Source organism: Bombus fervidus, chromosome 4 (assembly GCF_041682495.2).
Source record: "Bombus fervidus isolate BK054 chromosome 4, iyBomFerv1, whole genome shotgun sequence".
In the NCBI taxonomy this organism is placed as follows: Eukaryota; Metazoa; Arthropoda; class Insecta; order Hymenoptera; family Apidae; genus Bombus; species Bombus fervidus.
The window spans coordinates 1,462,574-1,485,178 of record NC_091520.1 but is presented as its reverse complement, the minus strand read 5'-3'; the positions used below and the strand labels follow the sequence as shown (position 1 = coordinate 1,485,178).

The window sequence follows — 22,605 nt, the reverse complement described above, 5'->3', positions numbered from 1 at the left end:
ATATACCATATGACCGGCCACGGTGGTCATTGGTGACCGGAGCGCTTGAACTTTTTATAATTGTAAAAATTGAGTGAAAATTGACAGTTAGAGTATTTTGAATATAACCGATAAATAGAAGATACTTTGAAATAAAAAGTGTCCCATTGAACGATTAAACATTTTTATTAGAACATGAATAAAAAGAAAAATGAGAACAAATCTTGCATCTGACGGTGCACTGTGTTTGTGTCCATATGGTAACCATTCGTATTTGTACAATAACGAGGACTCGTAAATGTTTTCTATTTTATTGTCTATTCCTTGCGACCTAATTAAAATGTTACAAACAGTTAGATTAATATCCGGGCAGATTTTAAAACAGACTAACTTTTTTAAGATTAGGCCAAACAACTCGAACTGTTCTGAGAAGTTGACACTATAAGCGTCGAATCCCGGAATGTTCTGGAGGATTCTTGGGTTTTTTAGAATGCAATTGAAACTTACTGTGGGGGTTTTGAAGGCAGTTTTCACACACGAAGTTAATATTCTAACAGATTCACCAAACCATCTCTAAACGTAAATATTAATTTCTTATTGGTTTAACAATCGATTCGTTCAGCCAGGCTGAACTCTTGAAGGTTTGGTTCAACTCAAAGACCCAGAAATAATTATTATCTCTAGAAGCCCAAAGATCAAATTTACCCCTGCGTACAGGGTAAGTCGTAAATGCATCTTCGTACTTCGACGATGAATCTACACACTGAAATAGGTAACGTACGTCCTACGTACTTTACTTTTCTAGTGATAGATAATTAAAGAAATACTCACCTTGTGCTTCAACTCGCGTTACTGCGTTTTAACATCGAGTTCCATGTTCTCTTGAAAATATCGCGCATTTTTCAAATAGCTTCAAATCCATTTTCCATCCTCTGTATCTTTTTTCATAGATCGTATACATTGCTCACTTGCGTTGAATACATAATAGATTTTAAACGTTTCAAAACCAGAAACCTAATGGATTTATTCCTCATTGCAATGGATCTATCTCTCCCTATAGGTTTGCGGTGGTGTTAAGGAATATCCTTAGTGTAAAAAGGGAACGAGGCGAAAACTTTGAATATTTTCTTTAATCATTCATAACTGAAAAACTAATGTACGTAGAACATATGTTTGCGCGATATTTTTTCATTTATTTCAATGTATAAACTCCGGGATTAAGAATAAATAAATAAATAATAAATTTAATAAATAATATTTGCAACATGATCAATTTTTCCTAGCTCTTCAATTTATCGAATTGCTAAAATTGCTTTTTCCGTGAATTCGTCGAAAGGAATTGTATCCTGCTTTCAAACTATATTCAATCGACTTAGCATATGTTTTGTTCACTTAATTGTTCATACTCGTATTAACTTTTTTAAAATAAATAACGATATTAATAATGATAATATTTTGATGAAATCTATGCGGAATGCACGCGGATGATGTAAATATTGATCTTTCCTTTCATACAAATGAATCGAGTGACATTCATTTTAATTATTTTACAAACGAATAAAATTCCGGACTATGTTTATTAAGATTTTACTTATATCTTGTGATAACATCTGTAAGATTCGTTACTACTGCTAATTCGCACATAAAAGTGGGATTGCATTGTGAAAGTTGCTTATTATCAAACTGTGGATTTTTATAGGAAACTTTGAAAATGCAAATATACACAGAATATGTACACACGCATAAAATATCCATAGTATAATAAATTTTACAATATTTAACCGTTTTAGCGCCATGCAACGCGATCGCGCCGTTCGCGTACTCTTGTGAACTGTGTCGCGATGTTTGGTCACGATGGTCAATTCGCAACGTCAATTCAGAGTTTCCTCTCGTAATTATTTATTTTTTTTTTTCAAATAATCGTAAACCAACTGCATAAGCGAAAAAAGGCGTTTCTATTAAATAAATGAACGAAGCACTATCGCGCAATCCGACACGGATTCTTTTAAAAACCCCTGGCACTAAAACGGCTAATGGATAAAACAATTTTCTACGTAAGTCCTATCTTTTTAATTCTATTAATGAAGGTATGGACTTGCGTAAATATTCGTAATATTACCTATTACATTAGAAATCAGAGATATGTCCAATTAAAGGGTAATTCGCATTATGTTACACATACATCAGCTCAATTATAATTTTGTATACTTTATACGATTCATCGTACTTAGCTATCTTAAAAGTGAAATTGAGATATCCATTTCTTTCTTATCTTAACGTCATTTTAGCGTTAAATATCATACGTGCCACAATTTAAACAAATTTCCAGATTTTACAAGCGTAGTACTGTTATGAAGTTTGGCTTTCATGGCTAACTATCGTAATATTCGCATAAAACATAATTCATGTTCACGATAAGAAGGAAAAGAGGAGAACATTTCAAATTTCGTTGGAAAAGGCGAATACGAAAATTCGCAAACATTGTTATTCCCTACGACATCGTTTTCTGTTTCAACATTTTGCAGACGACGAAGATTTGATAACTAATAGGTTGGTCTAATCTAACTAATAATTTGACAACCGTATAGGTTGTTGGATCGTGCAAAGTGTAATCGCAAGTCCATTGTCAGGCGCATCATTAAGGTTCACGCTTTCACTATCGATCATTCGAAAGCAAGACGATTACTGCGTATGATTTAGAGCCTAGAAATGTATACAGTCGTGATTTCAAACGTATCACTCGAAAATCTCGTTCGGCAAACATTGATATATTCGCTTCGGCGAGTAAGAACAAACACTTACTCTAATAACCGAGACCCGTTTACTCCAAGTTGCGTATTATCCGAGGTGCTCTGAACTTTACCATCTTTTTCGAAAGTTTAACATAAAGAGAAATAGTCAGGTATTGTCGAGGCAGGGTATTACCGTTAATCAAACAATCTTCCAACCAATTAAATTAAATAATTAATTAAACTTAAACTTAACATGTACAATTGTTCAGATATTATATCAGATATTACATCGAAATGTTTTTTATGATTTTATTGCATGATTTATTAACACCTATGGATACGCCGTTCCTTCTTATTATACGAATTTCCGATTGTCCGAGGTTCCGTCCACAGGGTTCAGTCTACATCACGTCGGACAATCGAGTCCCTACTGTAGCATAAAATTTTTTGCGCAACTAAATATCAAAATATCAAAATGTTTCTATTTTATAAGACGAGTTGGTAGTTACGCGTCATTATCTTTCAACAAACAACAACTATACATATATTCTTTCTTTGACTAGCCTAAAACAAATAACGCGCACGGAGAATTATTATATTACTTAACTTTTTACATATTTATGAATTCACTAACTCGTGTCTCCACTGTAACTTGTAGGAGCAGCTTTTCTCGCCTCTTGTCCTACAGCCTGTAATTATACTTTTTCGAAGAGCTTAATACCAGATGTATCGTTTCAAACAATTTTATATTTATATGGAAGCGAGACCCAAAACTGGCAACTTTCTATTGCTTCGCTATATGTGAAGATGAATTAATTTTTTTTACGAAATAACGTAACAAACATGTAATAATTTTTAATGTTACCCAATTAGTTACTTGCTCGTAAAATTATTTTAAATTATTTATGAATATCGCGATATGCAATGCTTGGAATGTTTAAAATGTAAGCTACCCGATTGTAATTTGAGCTACAGTTTTATTTTATTAATTTGGATATCTGTGTATTTAAAAACACGTTTGAAACATTTGCTCAAGAGTCACGTCATAGTAAGTAAGCTTCATGAGAAAGGCTACTTATGCTCACGCATTGACAATGAAAAATTATTCTTCCGTTCCGTAAAATGTATAGTCTGCATAGAAATGGAAGCAAAATATTAGCCAGTACTCATATGCTGTTTAGCTTTAAGAGCTTTTAATCCGAATCTACTAATCGTATTTTATCGTATAATTCTTTTACAGCATATATTGTTTTATAATTAACTTCTATCGGCTGTTTTGTTATTTTTGAAAAACACTATATATCACGATACCGTATAATATGGAATTACTAGAATTTCTATTTTATTCATATTTAGACCTTTAAATGACATTGTAATCTGTTTATTAATATTTACTATTTCTTTGTTTTAACTTTGTAAATATATACGGTACGACTGTATACGTTTATGGTATAAAATTAGCCGTGCATACTGAGTACAAGGCCCGATATACATATTTTCATATAAACAAATTTTTATACAAATGAAACATCAAATATAATAAACCGTTACATAAAATTAACTAATATGGAAATACAAATAATTCTCGATAAAAATTGCGAGACGAATATAATTCGTCTGTACAATGTGTAACTTTCCCAGCATAAAAGAATGCACAGGTAACTTTAACTTTTTCGCCTTTGTACACTTTATTTTCATTTGAAGACACCATAAATTGGCATAGATCAGAAAATGCAATTTCATTTTGCATTGTAAAAATGTGAAGATTGTTTCAACATAATGACAGAAGCTATTACTCCTGATTAAATCGTTTAAATTAATTTAAATTAATCCATATTTATTATTTATTTAATTCGATGGCGTACCACCGTATTTATCGTACTAATTACGTATAATTTACGTACTAATAAATTGGCGTATCATTGAGTAATACTTTCATACGGCTACGAAAACTTGACACATAATTTGAAAATGAAATGCAGAATCTGATAAAAAAAAAAAAAAAAAAGAAGAGGCGCTTCATTGGAAAATAAAGATACGTGTCGATGCTGAATACGTTTTGTAGCTACTGTGCATTGGATATTAATTAGTTCTTCGTTTAATAACATTACGGAGAAACATGTTGGAATTTATTTTTCTCTGAACGTCTTTTAATGGCCCATCTAAAAATTGTGAAATTTATACATTCCGATGTTAGTAACATATTATTCTTTTCTATTTTGTATTGATTTAGAAATACAGGAAATAATAATATACATTAATTCACTATTATTTTATATAAATGTTATAATATATATAATGTATTATATACAAACAATAATTAATTAATTATTATTAATATCATCTCTGCTATTATCAATATATTCATTGTGTTTGTACAACAATTGTAGTAAAAGAAAAAAGTCAAACAAAACGTAAAAGTAAAAGAGAATACGAGAAAGAAGAATGACGTAGGAGGAGTGGAAAAGCAATGTGGTTTATAGAGTTCCACAAAGAGTGAGGAGCAAAGAGAAACGCAGAGGAGAGGAAACGGGCTATTGCGCCATCAGGAAGTGGCTCACCACTTACACGAGTGTAGTTAACCATACTCCAACATAGAGGTTTGTTCTCGTTCTACGACAGGCGGACAAACTTAACGCATTGAAATAAAGATAGAGTATAGATAGCGGACAAGAGTGATGCGATGAGAAGGACAGCGAATCATAGGAATAGTAATTTTACTCTGCATACACTGTCACCCATAAGCATCCGAACACTTTGGCCCATTTGTAACAACGGTATTTGAATTTGATCAAAGTGCACAAATTAACGATGAACCAATAATTAGAAAACATCACTTGGTAGTTTTTTTTATGGAATCAACAGGCTATTAGTTTAAATTGCCCGTTAAAAGATGCGCGTACATATATGTACAATGCTATACATATACTTCGTATTAGAATATCATTACTCCGACATCAGAAATCTATCGATTTAGAAGATTGACTTATAATTCAGAAATTAAAGATTCTGAACGTAGAGAGCTTGCCAAATACATGATAAGATATATCGACAAGTTTTGGCAGCTATATACGAGTTACAAAGTTTTATGATTGTATCGTTGGTCTTTAAAGATTGATTTAATCCTGTAATAATATTTTATCGTACGCAGCTACGATGATCGTAATAGATAAATATCCGGACACTTTTAAACGTTAATTTACATGTGAATATTGACCATCAATTTTACTTTTAAAACTATGTATAATCCCTCAAATGTTATTTTCTGAAACTTGGATAAGTAATATAAATTTGCTTTCGTATGCTTTTGTATCAGAATGTCTTCTAATATTTATGCAGTCTGATGTATCAAAAACATCTTCTTTCATTATTTCAGTGGATGTGCTTCCTTCCTTCTCACAAGTTCTCGATTTCTATAATACCTGGACCATTTATTCGCACGCGAACGCCCAACTTGCATATTTTTTGGTTTTTCGTCAATAATTCACTTATTTACCTGTATTATTTACTGGTATTTACTTGCACTCACTTGTATTATTTACCTAATTTACTTGTAATTTCTAATAGAACAATAAAAATTATAAAAACATGAAATATGTTATAAAACAGTGGAAATTTCTTAATTGAAATTAAAATGTCGAAGCCAATTTACTCCATCGATGACAAATTAGCTTCTTTCATCGATGGAACAATAATTGAGAATAATACTAAATATAATTACATACCTAATGTAATATTTAGGACAATCGTATTGATAACTGTTATAATATTTATAAGAGATGTGAAACATGTAATTTCGATTTTGTTTTACTACTGACTAAGAAAATATATTTAATTATTAAATGTTTAATGTATTTTTCAATAACGAATGAATATTGTATTTGTTTAAAATATGTGATACAATTCATTATATTTGTAATTCCTCCGATTACTGAAAAATTATAATATGCCATTTAAATGTATCGTACATATATATGCATACATATATGCACTTGTACATATAAGGCATGTAAACAGAATAAGCTTTTTAATAACTATATTCATTAAATATTCTTTATCATGGGAGGAAAGCAAATTTAAACGCTTATTGTCTCTCCGATTGTAATTTAAGTAATATAATATATAACGGTATATCATATTTAAAAATATCAATGATATAGATAATTAATAAAACGTATATAAATATAACATTGTACTAATAATTAGTATTACCTACTTTATAACTTTTACGTTTATTATTTTCATAACGAAAAACGTTTCTTAGACAAATACCTTCAACTTATTTGTATCTGTTCTAAACAGATGCCGATGAATTAGTAATCAAATTTTATTCATCGTTTATATTCTTATTGTCAGATTACCCTATTTATTCATCTATTAACTACAAATAAACCGTTATTATAAATCTTTATAAAAATTATCAACGTGCATATTATTTAAGATTGGGCGCGCGTATAACTTAGCACGTTACTGTTTAAAATCCATTCACAGAATGAACGTACCGCCTTGTATTCTGTTCATGTACTCACTCAGTAGTGTCATGGAGGTAACATGGCCGAAGAGACGCGCCTAGTTCGCGTTGAAGAAAGACTAAAGATTAAAATCGGTACGAAAGTTTGTTAAAAACATCGTTTACTAAGAATGTGAAACACCAACGAATTATATCATGTGTTGATATTACAAGGATATTGTTATTTGAAGAAGTTCGAGGTGCTATTATACGCGTGCTACTTGTTTGGGACCCGTTTGTCACCCAGCTCGACTTCTTCGATTATTCGATTTTACTATTTCAATGAAAAATATAATATTATAAGTCATTTGATCATTTCATGTATGAACTTGACAAATCTGTTGTACAATCATATGGTAGTGGTATCTCTGCTAAACTTTAATGATCAACACACGTAAGCGTACATTTTCGACTCCCACGCACCGTTGTCCCTGTGCGAATATATGCTTCTAGTTAGTTAACACTGGAAAAAATTGATTATACTTATTGATATCATAAAAGATCACTTTTTAATATAAAAATATTAATCAAATTCGTCACACATGATCAGCAATTATAAATTTCTTCCTTTTATTATTTCTATTCTAAATATATCAAGAATTATTGTTGTTTTGCTTATGACATAGTTTTTATACACGTTAGTATGACAGTATAAATTTAAGAAAACAAAATATAACGTTCTATTCGCTACATTCATTATGTCTTGAAACGAAATAACTTGACTTTACTATGCAAAAATAATATTCTTTTTGAGTAGGCCAAATATAAATATTTCCTTAGTATCTTTTTAATTTATTATTAATTACTTATGTATCTTTTCTAATTTTATGCATTTCTTGATATACAATTACTTTTCTTAATTATTATAATACATCACTTACAAGTTGGACTTTTTTTTATTAATATACAATAAAATGTATGAATTTTGTAATGAAATATTACTAAATAAGCTTAATATTATTAATTACTTAAATTAATCAGATCTATAAATCTATTTTATAAATTTTGTTCTCATTATTTGTTAATCATTAAAAATCTACTAATCAGTTGTTATTAATATCTAATTGTTTAAATATTTCTCCGCTGATTATTAAAAAAATTAATTTAACAAGATTCTTGTCAATTAATTTTGTAAGAACATAATTTCTTAGATATTGCAGTAGAGTTTATATTTTTTTGTTTTTATGGAAATAGAAAAATTCCGTTTACTTTGTAAGTGAGAAATTAGTTAACTCTATTAATTTATAAATAATAAATATCTTGCTTATTAAAAAGTACTTGGTCAATTATATTTAGGTGAGGTGAAAAATTTACAAAGCAGAAGCCATGGATCTCCTGGTGCAAGGGATGTGTATTGTGTATTATCTCTCGATCAAGAAGAAATATTTAGAACAACAACAATGGAAAGAACTCTCAAGTAAATATTACTTGCTATTTTCTTAGAAATTGATGTATATATGTATATGTATATCATAGCAAGTAGCTAATTTAAGTGTTTCTGTTTTAATATAGTCCATTTTTTGGAGAAGAATTTCAATTTGAAGTACCTAGAAAATTTCGTTATCTTGGCATTTATGTTTATGATCGTGATAGACATTTAAAGCAAGATAAAATTTTGGGCAAGGTAGCAATAAAAAGAGAAGATTTAGCAACGTATCATAATAAGGAACATTGGTTTCCCTTGAGACTAGTTGATGCTGATTCTGAAGTGCAAGGTAAAGCACATTTGGAACTTGCCCTTCAACCTCAAATTGGATACGCTCAACCTAAACTTACAGTAAGGTAATTCAGTTCATTAAATAGTTATAAAACAAATATTATTAAATGCTGTTACATTGAGTATATAATTGCTATGTGTGTGCGTGTGCACGCGTGTATGTGTATGTGTATTTGTATGTATGTTAATAAAAATTCTGTTTCATAGATAATAATGTTTAGAATAGAATAAGTCACTCTATAATTATATACTGAGATGAAATTTCTAATGATAATAATCATAATTGTTTTTTATAGGATAATAGAATGTAGTGAATTAACTGTTAAAAATAGTGGTTGTGATCCATTTGCAACTGTTACGGTTAACTATAGTAATGGTAAACAAGTATTAAAACGCACAAAAATTAAAAAAAAAACGATATCTCCATACTTTAATGAAACATTTGTTTTTGAGGTAAAATTAACTAATTTACGAAATATCTATTTATTTTATTATCATTTAATTATATTTCAGCTGTACAAAATTGTGTGCCATTTGTATAATTATTTATGTTTTAAATTTTATTCATAGCCAGAAATAACAGAATCCAAAGAGAAGGATATTTCTCATTATCCTCTTGAACGTGGAGAAGTGGGTGAGGTTGTTGTAGGTTTATGGCATGCATCTTCTGGTATGGGAGAGCAACCAGCTTTTCTTGGTGAAGTTAGAGTTACTTTAAAAGGACTACAAAAGCAGCCGACTAATACAACAACTGCATGGTAGTTTCTATATTTATTTTCAGATAAATGATTTTTATTGCTAGCTTTTTTAAATTTCTTCAGTCAAAAAATTTTACAAAATTTTACAAGATTTTATAACAATAAATTATCATTATTATGTCACTATCTTTAGATATTTTCATTATTAACAGGTACTTCTTACAACCGCGACAAGTAAAACATCGCCCAAGTAAAATTTCAAACAGTTCTACATCACCTGGTGCAGTTCCAGGCTTGGGATCTCTGCGGTTAAAAATACATTATACAGCAGATCATGTTTTTCAATCAGCGGTGTATGATAGATTAAGGAATTTGTTGTTACAAAGTGTCAATATTCAACCAATAACATCGTCCGCTGTTTATATTTTGGGAGAAATTGTGGCAAGTAAAATGGAAGCTGCTCAACCATTGGTTAGGGTATTAGTACACTACGGACAATTGGTTTCTGTAATGAGAGCTTTAGCTAGTCATGAAATTTCTAAATTAACGTAAGTAAATCAGTTATGCGCAGTCTTAGTTTTAATAGTTTATATATTATATTCATATTTTACTGTATAATATTCTATAATTTACTAATTTATTATATAATTCATAAAAGTCATTATTATATAATATATATATATAAAGTGTCCATCATAGCAGTTCTTTTGATTTTGAAGATATGAACAGAAATTAGTGAGCTTTTGATCAGTAATAAAGGACAATGTTAAAACATTCTTATTTTGATAAAAAATTAGAAACTAATTCAAAAATTGGATAAAGTTGCTTATGTTAAGTGTAATAACGTATAATATCTATACCACTGGGTGGCTTGAATCTTTTATTTGAGAAATAGTATTTTAACAATTTTCGTGCACTGTATTTTGTTATTGATATAATGCTAATTAATTTTAGTTCATAACATTTTTTTGTTAGATTATTGAACGTATCTGGAGAAGCTATTAAGATGTACCTTGCTTATTTATATACAGAATGTTCCAAAACATGGATATAACATCAATATACTAGCATGAAAAATATATGTCCAATATTACCTCTTTCTCAAGTTACATGTGTTTTTGTTATGCCAGTTACCTACTTTCATAGAAATTATTCAAAGTGAGTACCTTTGGCTCAAATAAGGCTCTATACTTGTTACCTACACAACTCTTACATCCTACACATCTTACACAACTCTTTACCTGTTCAGAATTGACAAGTACTGTTTGGATTTGCTGAAAACTGTCTTCAATATGGTGTCAAAGTATCTTAATATTGTCCATTGGTTCGTTATAAACGGAAGGTAACTTACAAATAAAACTGGCAGTAACTCGGAAACATTATATTGAACATATGTTTCATGAATTTCTTTTTTATTTTTGTATATCGAATTTATCACTAAATTTATTTTTGTACCCGCATGTTTCGAAGCATTCTGTAATAATATCACATACATCCGATAGAAATACCATATATATTATTCATATACATAATGTAATTTATGATTTTTATTAAAGTGACCCAACAACAATATTTCGTGGTAATACGTTAGTAAGTAAAATGATGGATGAAGGTATGAGATTAGCAGGTCTTCACTATTTACATAGTACGCTTAGACCAGCTATGGAACAAGTATTCTTAGAGAAAAAGACATGCGAAATAGATCCAACAAGAGTAAAGGATGCAAATACAATTCAAACCAATTTAGCGAATTTAAAGGTATATAAAATACAAATTAAATTTTCCTTATCATTTTATTATTGTATTGAACAATATTAACAACGTTAGACTTTATTTTTTTATAATTTAATAGGAATATGTTGAGAGGGTATTTACTGCTATTACAACATCTGGTGTACGATGTCCACCATTAATGTGCGAAATGTTCTGGTGTTTAAGAGAACTTGCAGCGACACATTTCCCAAAAAATAAGGAAGTAAGATATTCAGTCATCAGTGGATTTATTTTTTTACGATTTTTTGCACCTGCAATATTGGGTCCAAGATTATTTGATATTACTACTGAACAAATTGTAAGACTGTCATTGAAAAAAAAAAGAAAAGCAACGATATTGATTTATAGTGAAATTAAGATATATTATTATTTATTCTAGGATTCTCAAACTAATAGAACGTTAACATTAATTTCTAAAACAATTCAGAGTCTAGGAAACTTAGTAAGTTGTAGAGGTGGAGCTGGTAGCGTTTGTAAAGAAGAATATATGGAATGCGTGTATAGGTACATTAGGAATAAATGCATTTCGGAATTTAGTTTATAAATAAATAGATTTTTATTATTTAAATATTACTTTTTCAGAGAATTTTACACAGAAAGACATATACAAGCAGTCAAGCAATTTTTAGAATTGATATCAACTAGTAGCAACAGTAGTATTGCAAAACAACGAACAAGCACTCAGCAAGAACAACCAATCGTATTGAAAGAAGGGTATGTCTAATGATTTTTTATATTAGCATATTGTACTAATATACTTTATTTATATTACATCTATTACTTTTATTCTTTCTTATCATATACTTGCAAAATGAACATTTTAAACTCGATGCAGACGAGCGAATTTTGTTGCACAAGCATTTCTTGGACGTTTCATTAATACACTGAATTACACAAGAAAACGCAGACGAGTGGGCAGACCCAAATGACAGCAAATGAAAATTAATTATCTCGATCCTTTTTTGTGTTGTTAGAACATTTACGAGTATTGTGACATTCAAGCGAGCGGGTAATAGCCGCGAAGAACTACATATTTGTGCAGTATTTAAGCGAATAAATTCGCTTGTCCGCATCGGTCAAATAACTTAAAAATGACTACAATAATTATGATAATAATTAAAAATTTATAAATGTATCGTCCATATATTATTTCCTTATTTATTCGTTAAATATTAATTTTAACAAGGCAAGTTAAATAACAATATTCTTTTGTTCACAATAAATATAATTATTGCTAATAAAAAGCATTTATAATAGAATATATTTTCTCTTCATGCATACTGCTGATTGTAAGAAGAGGTTTGTAATACCTTATCTCTGGTCTGAAATTTTCACATAGTATAAATTTGTTACTATTGTTGCTTAATTACAGAGTAATGATTAAAAGGGCACAAGGTAGAAAACGATTTGGTCGGAAAAATTTTAAACAAAGATACTTTAGGCTTACTACACAGGATTTAACCTATTCAAAAACAAAAGGTGAATGAATACATTGATCTTTGAAAATATTGTATTCTTGAAGAATTAACCTTTTTAGTTTGAGCTCTATCAAATTATGTTTGATAACACATTTCACAGGTAAAGAACCTTTATGTAAAATACCGCTTGAAGAAATATTAGCTGTTGAAAAACTTCAAGAAGATTCTTTTAAGATGAAAAACATGTTTCAAATTATTCAATCACAAAGGGCATTATATGTTCAAGCAGGAAATTGCGTAGAAGAAAAAGAATGGATTGATATATTAACAAAAATTTGTCGTACAAATAGCAATCGATTAGAAAAATATCATCCAAGTGCATATATTAATGGTCATTGGCTTTGGTACGTTATTTAATATAATTTGAATCAATATACCTTTTGATCATTAATAAATATTGCTTATAGTTGTAAAGCAGTAGCAGAAACTGCTCTAGGATGCAGCGAAGTATCACCAGGAGTGGAAGCTGGATTGCGTATGGTTCTAGATCCAGATAGAGATTTACAGCGAATACATTCTTTAATATTTACGAATATGCCGCGACTTGAAACTTTAATGAGTGCGTGTGAATGTCAAGCTGTTTATGGGGCTAATGACATGTGTATTTTACCAGGAGGTGGGTCTCCTATAGAAGATGTGCCCTCTTGTTTTAAAACTTTAACTGCATTAAGAGAAGCTGCATATGCTTTACAGCACGAGCATAGAGCCTACTTTAGAAGATTGGCGCGCGATACTAAATATGGAAGCAAGTAAGTTTATTAAAATAATATATTCTTTGATATTAGAACAATAATATACATTAGACAATTAATATGACATTTTCTAATTTCCATTTCACTATGATAATTGAACTGTATTATTTGTGTATCTAATATATAGTATAATATATTTAAAACATTATTATAACTGTAGGCAAGCTCCGATTGGTGATGATAATTACCTTCATTTAGCTGCTAGAGCTGGATTTGAAAGTCAATTAACGAAACGTGCTTATGAAATAGACAGTTTAAATCAACACTATCTAGAAACAGAACATTGTTATGACAGCGGATTTTCCAGGCGAATAGAGGATCAACGATCATACGATGAAACATTTAGAAAACGTCTAGATTCTGGCTCGATACATCGTAGGTATGAGAACGAAAATAATTTAGTACGACGATATGAAAGCACTACTGATACTATTAGAAGTATCCAAAATGATCTCAACACATTTGATCATAGTTTAAATAATACATTTAGGACAGATAATTCTGAAAAAAATGTAAATTTAGAAAACAATAGAATTTTAGACAATTCCAGTTTTTTAGCAACAGATGGAATTACTATTTCTAATACATTATCAAGAAAGTTTAATAGCTATGACCATACCAAAATATTAAAGGAATGCACAATAACAAAGTTCAAAGGTGACAAACCTGATATATCTTGTAATTCTTTGAATGAGCATACTAATTAATTCATTTAAATTTTGAAGATGAAAACATGTTCCTATAAAGTTTTCTAAGATATTGCCTCATATGTTCATGTTATATTAAAGGCACACTGTAGTCTTTAAATTCATTAAAATCATACAAGATTATATTTCTTGCAGTAGTATACAGTATATGGAGTTTAAGTGTATATAATAGTAATCTTCGAGCTGTTAAATTTTGGAACAGAAAAATATTTTAAACTTTCAATGCTTTGCAAAAATTGAAACGACATTTAAATGAAATGAAAAATCGTATCATTTAGAAAGTTATTTCTTATATATTAAGTCAAAATATAAATATTTCATAATTATTTAAAATTATTTACAAAAATAGCCTTAAGCACAATCGATGGCACAACATGTTTGTTAGACAGTAACATAAGAAGAAATCAGATTTCATACTATGCATTGCTTGTTGAAGGGTTGAAGTTTAAGTGTTTACTATTGTTCCAATATGTTGGGTGAGTCATTGTTAGATTTTAAGTTCTTATTTTGTTTTAATGACGTGATAAAATGATCTAAAACAGAAATTATTCATATCTAAAAGTTATTTTTATATAACTGTTCAGAACCAATATATCAATATCAATGACCAATTTAAATTAGTTCAAGATCTCCTAAACTAAAGATAAAGTCTTCATTCTAAATATAATATGTATATAACTATCAAGATTGTAATTTAATTTTAAAAAATTTGTATTATCTATTTCTTCTTCAATTTAAATCTTTTATTCAAGATTTTAATTTAATTCTCAGACCCTCGAATCTCATTTCACTTATACTCTTCCACCTTTATATCTTTCTGTTACTAGAAGTACCTCACAGTACAGACCAAAACTTATTGAAATTCTTGCTCAAAATCAGTGCAAATAAAAATAATCACAGAGTACTGTTGAAAATTTTAAACATTAACCATGTGTTTTTGAAAAAAATATTCTGGTCAGCATTGCAATTTTATCAAGAGTCAGAAGATCTGTTGCTTGTTGTGTAGTTTAACATGGTATGTCACCTAAATATGTTTCGTTTATGTTCTCGAGAATTTACATTTATATATACTCTATTTACATTTTAAAGTTAACTGAATTTTCCGTTAAGCTAGAAAAATCTCGTGGCATTTTTCATTAATTCGTTTAAAAAAAAAAAAAAAAGGGAAAAATAAGAATCTCTTCCAAAAACACCAAAGTTAAGTTCTCACCAAATCACGTCTTTATTATCGATTTCAAATCTTTTACATCCTTTTAAAGTACAAATCAAAATGCCAGCTCTTACTAGTACTTTATCTTGCAGTAAATGTGTGATCCAATAATTTCTTCTCAATCAATCCTCTAGAAAAGAGTTAAGTATTCCAGTGCAGCTTACTTGGATTGTAGTAAACGTACATGTAGACAAGACAAAATATGTTCCATCCTTAATGATAAATGCATTAGTAATTAGTACAAAAAATACATTTATGACATAGTTCAATTATACGTAATTTCAAATATCGTATACAAGCGCAATTTTACACACATGTAATATTGCTGAATTTTGAAGTTTAATTTACATAAGAACAACATCGAGTTTCCATCATATTATGGCAGAATTTCGACAATTTCTAATCTGCATTATATTAAATTGCATTAGACAAGAGACTTTCTTAATTCAAATTTTATTTATTATATCACGTTTAAATATTTCAAAGTTACTAACAGTTTTATTTGCAACTACATTTTATTCTGTGATAAGGAGAGTTTTAACATATTGTTGGTTCAATAACGTAATTTAATATCAATAAAATGTCAAATAATTGTTTGAAGTGGGCCAGCTTGTCTATGGTGTAAATAAGTAATATAGAAAACAATTACATAGTTAATTTTTTGGGATATATTCTTCTTTCAATGGTGCAATTTCTTGTTTCTTATTAAAATCGTTCTGTTCTTCTATTAAAATCATTTTGTTTCCAAACTATTAATTTAGATTACTTTTATCGTAAATTAATTCTGAATATTCAATTGTTTCGTTACATTAGTGTACTTATTTACTAAAAAGTCACCCAATTTGTGCATGTTGTAAAAATAGATACAGATGGTGAATAATTTGTTAAATATTAATAAATACAATCGAAAATGTCTAACGTTCATCCTTGAACGTCTTATCTCAATTACTATAAATATTTGTATTTGCACTAAACAGTGACTGTTATGCCATAGTTAAGCACGAGTCTGTATATTTTAGGACTTCTTATTTTCAAATCAATTTAAATCCTATCACTTTGACTTCTTTTTGTAATGAATAGACACTGACTAGCTAACTAACGGTTTTAATCAATTAAATTTGCATTAATTATGTTAATTATTCAAATTTTTGTAAAAAACATTTACCTGTTTTGTTCTTCATTTTATTGTTTATTTATTTGTATTAGATCAATTATAATAATATGATTTACATTATTTAAACAAATTTTCAGCATTAAACATCTCTCTGTTTTATTTTTAATTAGTACAAGTGATATAAGTAATATAAAAATAGTATAAATCAGTTGAAGAAGTAAATATATAATTATATCTTAAAGGTTGGTTATAATGTAGTAAAGCTATTAGTATGAATAATATAGAAAAGTTGATATATTAGCAACAAACGTCAGAGCAGCGGTACTACAATTATATTTGGGAATAAGAAAGAACAAACTCAGTAGACACAAGTTGAACATTACAAATTAAACAAATCATAAGCATACTTAACTTTTTCTCTACAAATTAAATGTTTTTATTGACAAGTTAAAAGAGGAATGATAAAATGTTCTCCACACCAACATATTCTCTCTCTTTCTCTCTCTCTGTATTATTTTATTTTAAAATATGCAGTTTCGAATTGATTGAAACGACTTTTTAATTGAAAATATACATATAATGAAAAGTATAATAGAAGAGTAACTTATGTGAAACTGTACTTAAGTACTGCATCAAAATCGCTAAGCAAATTAAAATTAAAGCAATTTTTAAACTATATTTAAAACAAATATAAGAATATAATATAAAAATTTTATTAATAGGAGTCTATTTGTGAAAAATAATAAAATTGTTCTGTAAAAATCCAGAATTTTCTTAATTACGTCCAATATGACTTATGTATGATAAGTATTCTTGAGTTTCTCTTACAAGATACATCATTTAAATGATAACTATTAATTTTTATAAATATTTTGTATGAAATTGTTCTTTAAAAAATATTTAATACAACACATTCTGTTTTTTCTGCAGAAATGAAAATGTTGTTACATTCTCTTATCGAAGATGAGAACATTTCTCTAAATATCTTGAACTATTGAATATAGAAAAATAATCTAAAATATATTTTTTGATAAAATATTGAGTGATGAAAACAGCTTGTTAAAACATTTTATTTGTGTTTCTCCTTTTTTTTCTTAATTGTAATTCTTCTTATAACTTGTGAACTCATTCTACATAAATTCCTGAATATAATTACAAACAAAAAGATTCAAATAAATATTAGAATTGTAACAATATGCTCGTTATTTGAATGTGAAGATCATATGTTATGTTTTCGTGTGTTTCAAAGTTTTATGATATTTCAGGCAATGATTCATGTGATTTGTATTTGGAATTACCCTCTGTATAATAAGAATTGTCAGAGCTACAAAAATTTATGCTACCAGTCGTGATTTTTGAAGTCATTAAGAACAGTTTAAAAATTTTAAATAATTATAATTGTTTGCATTATTTCCCTTTGTTTGCCGTTCATTTTATGTTTGCTATGAATATCACAGATATAGACAACTTATGACCAACTTATGTCCTGATAGGAGAACTTCTAATCATTCTATTTCTCGCCTATTTACTATGCCTACGAGATTTTTTACTACACTTTAATAGGTAGTCCTTTCATGGAATCAGTGCTCATGATAAATATCTTTTACTCATGCTTATAGTAGTATTAAAAATTTAATTAAAATCACTGAATGTCAGTTAAATGATGTTCATTGTCAAAATAAAGTTATTGTATGACTTGGTTTCTAGAATCATCCTGAATGCTTATTTATTCTTCCTTGAGACTAACAAACGAAAGCTAGTACTATTATCTTATTATTTACTCTCGTTATAAAATTCTTAAGAAACTGTATTTAATTAATTCACTAAAATCATTTTATTAATATAACTTAAAGAATGTTAACATCTGAAGCATGTAATGATTACATTCTTTAAAATCATATTACATATTCTCTCATAAGAAAGTAACATTCAACAAATATCAATTTAATCATTAAATTATTACCTAATACTTATGCACGTATGTAAAATGTCTAATATACAACGCAATCATATCAAAATTATATTTTATACAATTATTTTTTTTATTAACGAGACATCTTTCCCTTCAATACTCTCCATATATATCTATAACGTTTCTTTTGTACAAAATATATGCCTCGTTGATTTTATTATTGATAATTAAATACTTGTATCTTGATATTATTTTACAAAATATTTAATATAAATAGATTTCCACTTAATCAGAGATGTTCATAAATTAAGCTTTAGCATAGGTGATATTATAAACGAAAAATATTTGTTAAAAAAATATGTGAAAATATGAAACAAGGCACAATGAAATACGTTTTTTACAACAATATTTCAAAAGAAAATTTGAAAATGCAATGAACCATATGATTATATTTGTTAATTATAACGCTGCAATAGTAAGAATGTATTATTTTAATTTAGAAAATTTATCTTAGAAGTAATATTGCACTGCTGAAACATATGACCATGAGCGTAAACGAAAATTAGCAAATGGAATTTTCATTAATATAATTTTGCATGAAAATTAAATTGTTTGTCATTGAGATCAACAAAACTATTTACTGTTCTTACTTAAAATGACTCACCCTGTATATTTTAAACTGATCAAATCTAGCAATATTTTATAATAAATGTGCAATTACACATAATTCTACAATAAATGATAATATAAAAATAATAATAATAATAATATCAAATGTGTAGTAATATAGTAATAACTAAGCAATTGCTAAATGCATTGCTAAAATGCATGCTGATTGCTAAATACAAATTGCTTATGCAAGTGTATAACTTTACAAAATTAATTACAATAATTCCGCAATCAGATAAGCTATTGTTGTTAGATTAAAATTAATATCTAATATCAAACATAAGATAAATTAACAATCTTTTTTTCATTAAACAGAACATCATGCAAAAATTTATCATTTTATATAATAAAAATATTTTTCATACAAACAATGTATTTTCAAACATATTTGAATGTTAACAAAACACTTAAACTAAATATACTGTAAGATCCTATTTTATATGCTGTTGACTCTCCTTCAAGGGGTTTTTTTTATTTATGTGTGCGTTTTCATCGAATTAATTGCATAAGTTCTATAATGGCTTAATTATTAATAGAGATATGCAATGAGCAATATTTCAAGGAGTGTTTAAATTACTTCTATAGTTTGTTATCATGCACTATAAGGTATGACATTTCACATCAATAAAAAATTTTTTTATTTATTTATTTATGTTTTATTCTTAAAAGAAAAAAGAAAAAAAAGTAGAAATATATATATCTATAAGTATGATAGCGAACTGTATTTTATCGATAGAGTAAATCAGCAATCTCATTATTAGAGAAATATTATATTATGACCAATATTCATTAAGACATTTGCATATGTACAATATATTTTTAATTGATCTATTGTTTCGTTTATATTTTTATAAAATTATAGTACTTCTATTTTATGTTATGCTTTTAACAATTAATAGTATTTGTATAATTTTAATTTCTCAATGCTTGTGAAAATAAGCAAAACATATGTCGTCTTCGAATATTAGGAAAACATAATATTAGGTAATAATAATTTTTATACACTGAAATCAAATAATACAATACAGTATCAAATATAAAATCAATACAAGTAGTATTTAATCTGTACATAGTGGCATTATAAATAGTGTTTTAGCGATGATTTTCAAATCTGCCTTTGTATCTTAATGTAATTTATTAAAGGAAAATATGTATAAAATTATAAATTATATATATATATATTATATATAATTATATTAACATATTTTGTTAAACTTTATAAAATTTTTGATCTAATTTATTCTTTTTTCCTTTTTTTTTTAATGTATATGATTTGTAAAACAGATGTATATCTCTTGCATTTATTCTTGTAAAGATGTCCCTACATTTGAAATATAGGAAATGGATATATATGGTGTCTCAGAAGAAATCCATACAACTTTACTAATATGTTTAGTAGATTATTCTAAATCAAGAAGATTGTATACAGTTTTCATACAGATTTTCTTCGTTTCTTGGCTTGCTTCACTTTTATATTCTACAGTGGATGTTCAGCATGTCATCCTTGTAATGTACATAGCTACTGTATTTGCGATATTTAATTTTTAATACTGTTATTTGCATTGGATATATATTGTATTGGTTGTCTGAAATTGTGATTTCATGTAATCGCAAAGGGAGAAATCCAGTGGACTTAAATTAGGTGATTAGGGTGGCCATAAGATTGGCCCATATTATTCTATCCATCTTTCAAGGAAATGCATATTTACACAAATATAAAATCTAGAGACAGAGTGAACTCACTAATCACCAATAGTTACAATCTTATACTGATACTTGATATACAGAGTAAACAAAATTGACATCAAAACAAGTGTGATCTTTTTAAATTACAAATTAACATGCTGATAAAGTTAAATTTTCTTCTGGTACACCTTGTATACTATCTATTTTACATAAATGAAAAGAATTTTCTTACATACGATTGTTGTTAATATATTTTTATACATATAAAATTTGTAAATAGTTATTACTATATTTTAATGACTTAAAATTGTAGTTTTGTCTATATATGTTTCAATAGTTTTTAATATTTAAACATTTAATAAGGTTGCTAAGATTATAATTATAAAATATTCTTATGTGGATATAAATAAGACTGCTCTCTTAATAAAATTTTATTTATGCCCTACTCAATTTGTTAAGTATTGTAACTGATCAATATTATTCATTGTTATAAAAAATACATATAATTGTGATAATCTTATATAATTTACTCCTTTGAGAGTACAAAACTTATAATCAACATTCTGTAACAAATACTTTGACCTTTCTCAAATTACATTATTTAAAAAGATATATACTACACATTTTAATAGATGCAAAGAATTTTCTTTTCAAAGAACATACTCATAGAACATAATAACTACATAGTAATCATTAAACATTTAATAAAATAATTTTATAAAATTATACGAAAAATAAGATTTTCTCATATTACTTGAAATTATTTATAGTTAATATACATTTTTAGAAAAAGGTATGATCGTTCTTTTTTCTTGTTTTTTACAAAATTAACCAAGTAATTAAGAGAAAGGGGGGGAAGAGAGAGAGTATGGGAAGAAGTGTTATATATTAGAAAAATTAATAAACATTAATCTGTTTATATCATATAAATTGATCTCGTACCTTTAATGTATACCTAGCAAAGTAAACCATGTTAAGGTATTCCCTAAAAATAGCTGGTAAAATAGTTTATGACACATTTTGATCACAAGATAGTTTATATATGTTATTCATAAAACATAGAACATTCTTTAAAATTCTGGTATTATAAACTGAATTATGATTGACATTTTTTATTACTTCTTTGGATATAAGGTTATTATTAAAGTGAAATTAAATTAAAATGAAAATATAATAGATTTTACAAATTTTAAGCTATTTAGCATTAAATTACAATAAAAGTTACACAAACATTTGATTAAAATATATTTTTTAAACCAGAATTTTTTTATATATAGGAAATATAACAAAGTATCATAAACCCACTTATTATATTTTATTAAGATTATATATATACATAATATACATTTACTGTAATCATATACAGAAATATTTGTTTTGTGTCTGCTTTACTGCAATATACATATGTTTATTAATTTCTCTGTCGAATTTCTCTTATTAATAAATTGTATGTACTATGGTCATATAATTTACATTTCTTGTTATGTTTCATGATACATTGTTAAAAGTATTGGATAATATGATAAATAAATATCCTGTACGTTACAATAGTATGAATAATATGCTATTGTATAAATTAATAATATTTCATGCTAATGAATCTAAGTAAGTTTGTGACTTTATAATTAAATAAATTAATAAAATAAGTTAATATAGTTATATTGATTG

General features: G+C 27.4%; 2 protein-coding genes across 3 annotated transcripts in view; one reads left to right on the top strand and one right to left on the bottom strand.

Moving 5' to 3' along the window:
• The window catches only part of Tsp26a (Tetraspanin 26A), a 183,850-nt gene that overhangs the window by 5,635 nt on the left and 155,610 nt on the right, over positions 1–22,605 (bottom strand). The gene's annotated exons all lie outside the window — the stretch shown is intronic.
• Positions 7,196–21,382, top strand: Rasgap1 (Ras GTPase activating protein 1). Of its 2 annotated transcripts, XM_072002405.1 has the most exons (16): positions 7,196–7,317; positions 8,518–8,638; positions 8,734–9,003; positions 9,235–9,391; positions 9,509–9,696; positions 9,849–10,184; positions 11,193–11,394; positions 11,489–11,707; positions 11,789–11,913; positions 11,992–12,123; positions 12,655–12,708; positions 12,782–12,888; positions 12,988–13,231; positions 13,295–13,503; positions 13,581–13,636; positions 13,800–13,882. In XM_072002405.1, exons 1-15 carry the CDS (start codon positions 7,263–7,265, stop codon positions 13,589–13,591), a joined length of 2,430 nt encoding a protein of 809 aa, XP_071858506.1. In that variant the 5' UTR covers positions 7,196–7,262; the 3' UTR covers positions 13,592–13,636; positions 13,800–13,882. The 2 variants fall into 2 exon arrangements, with proteins under 2 accessions (XP_071858506.1, XP_071858505.1); XM_072002404.1 differs by having other exon boundaries at positions 12,667–12,708; positions 13,295–13,636; positions 13,800–21,382.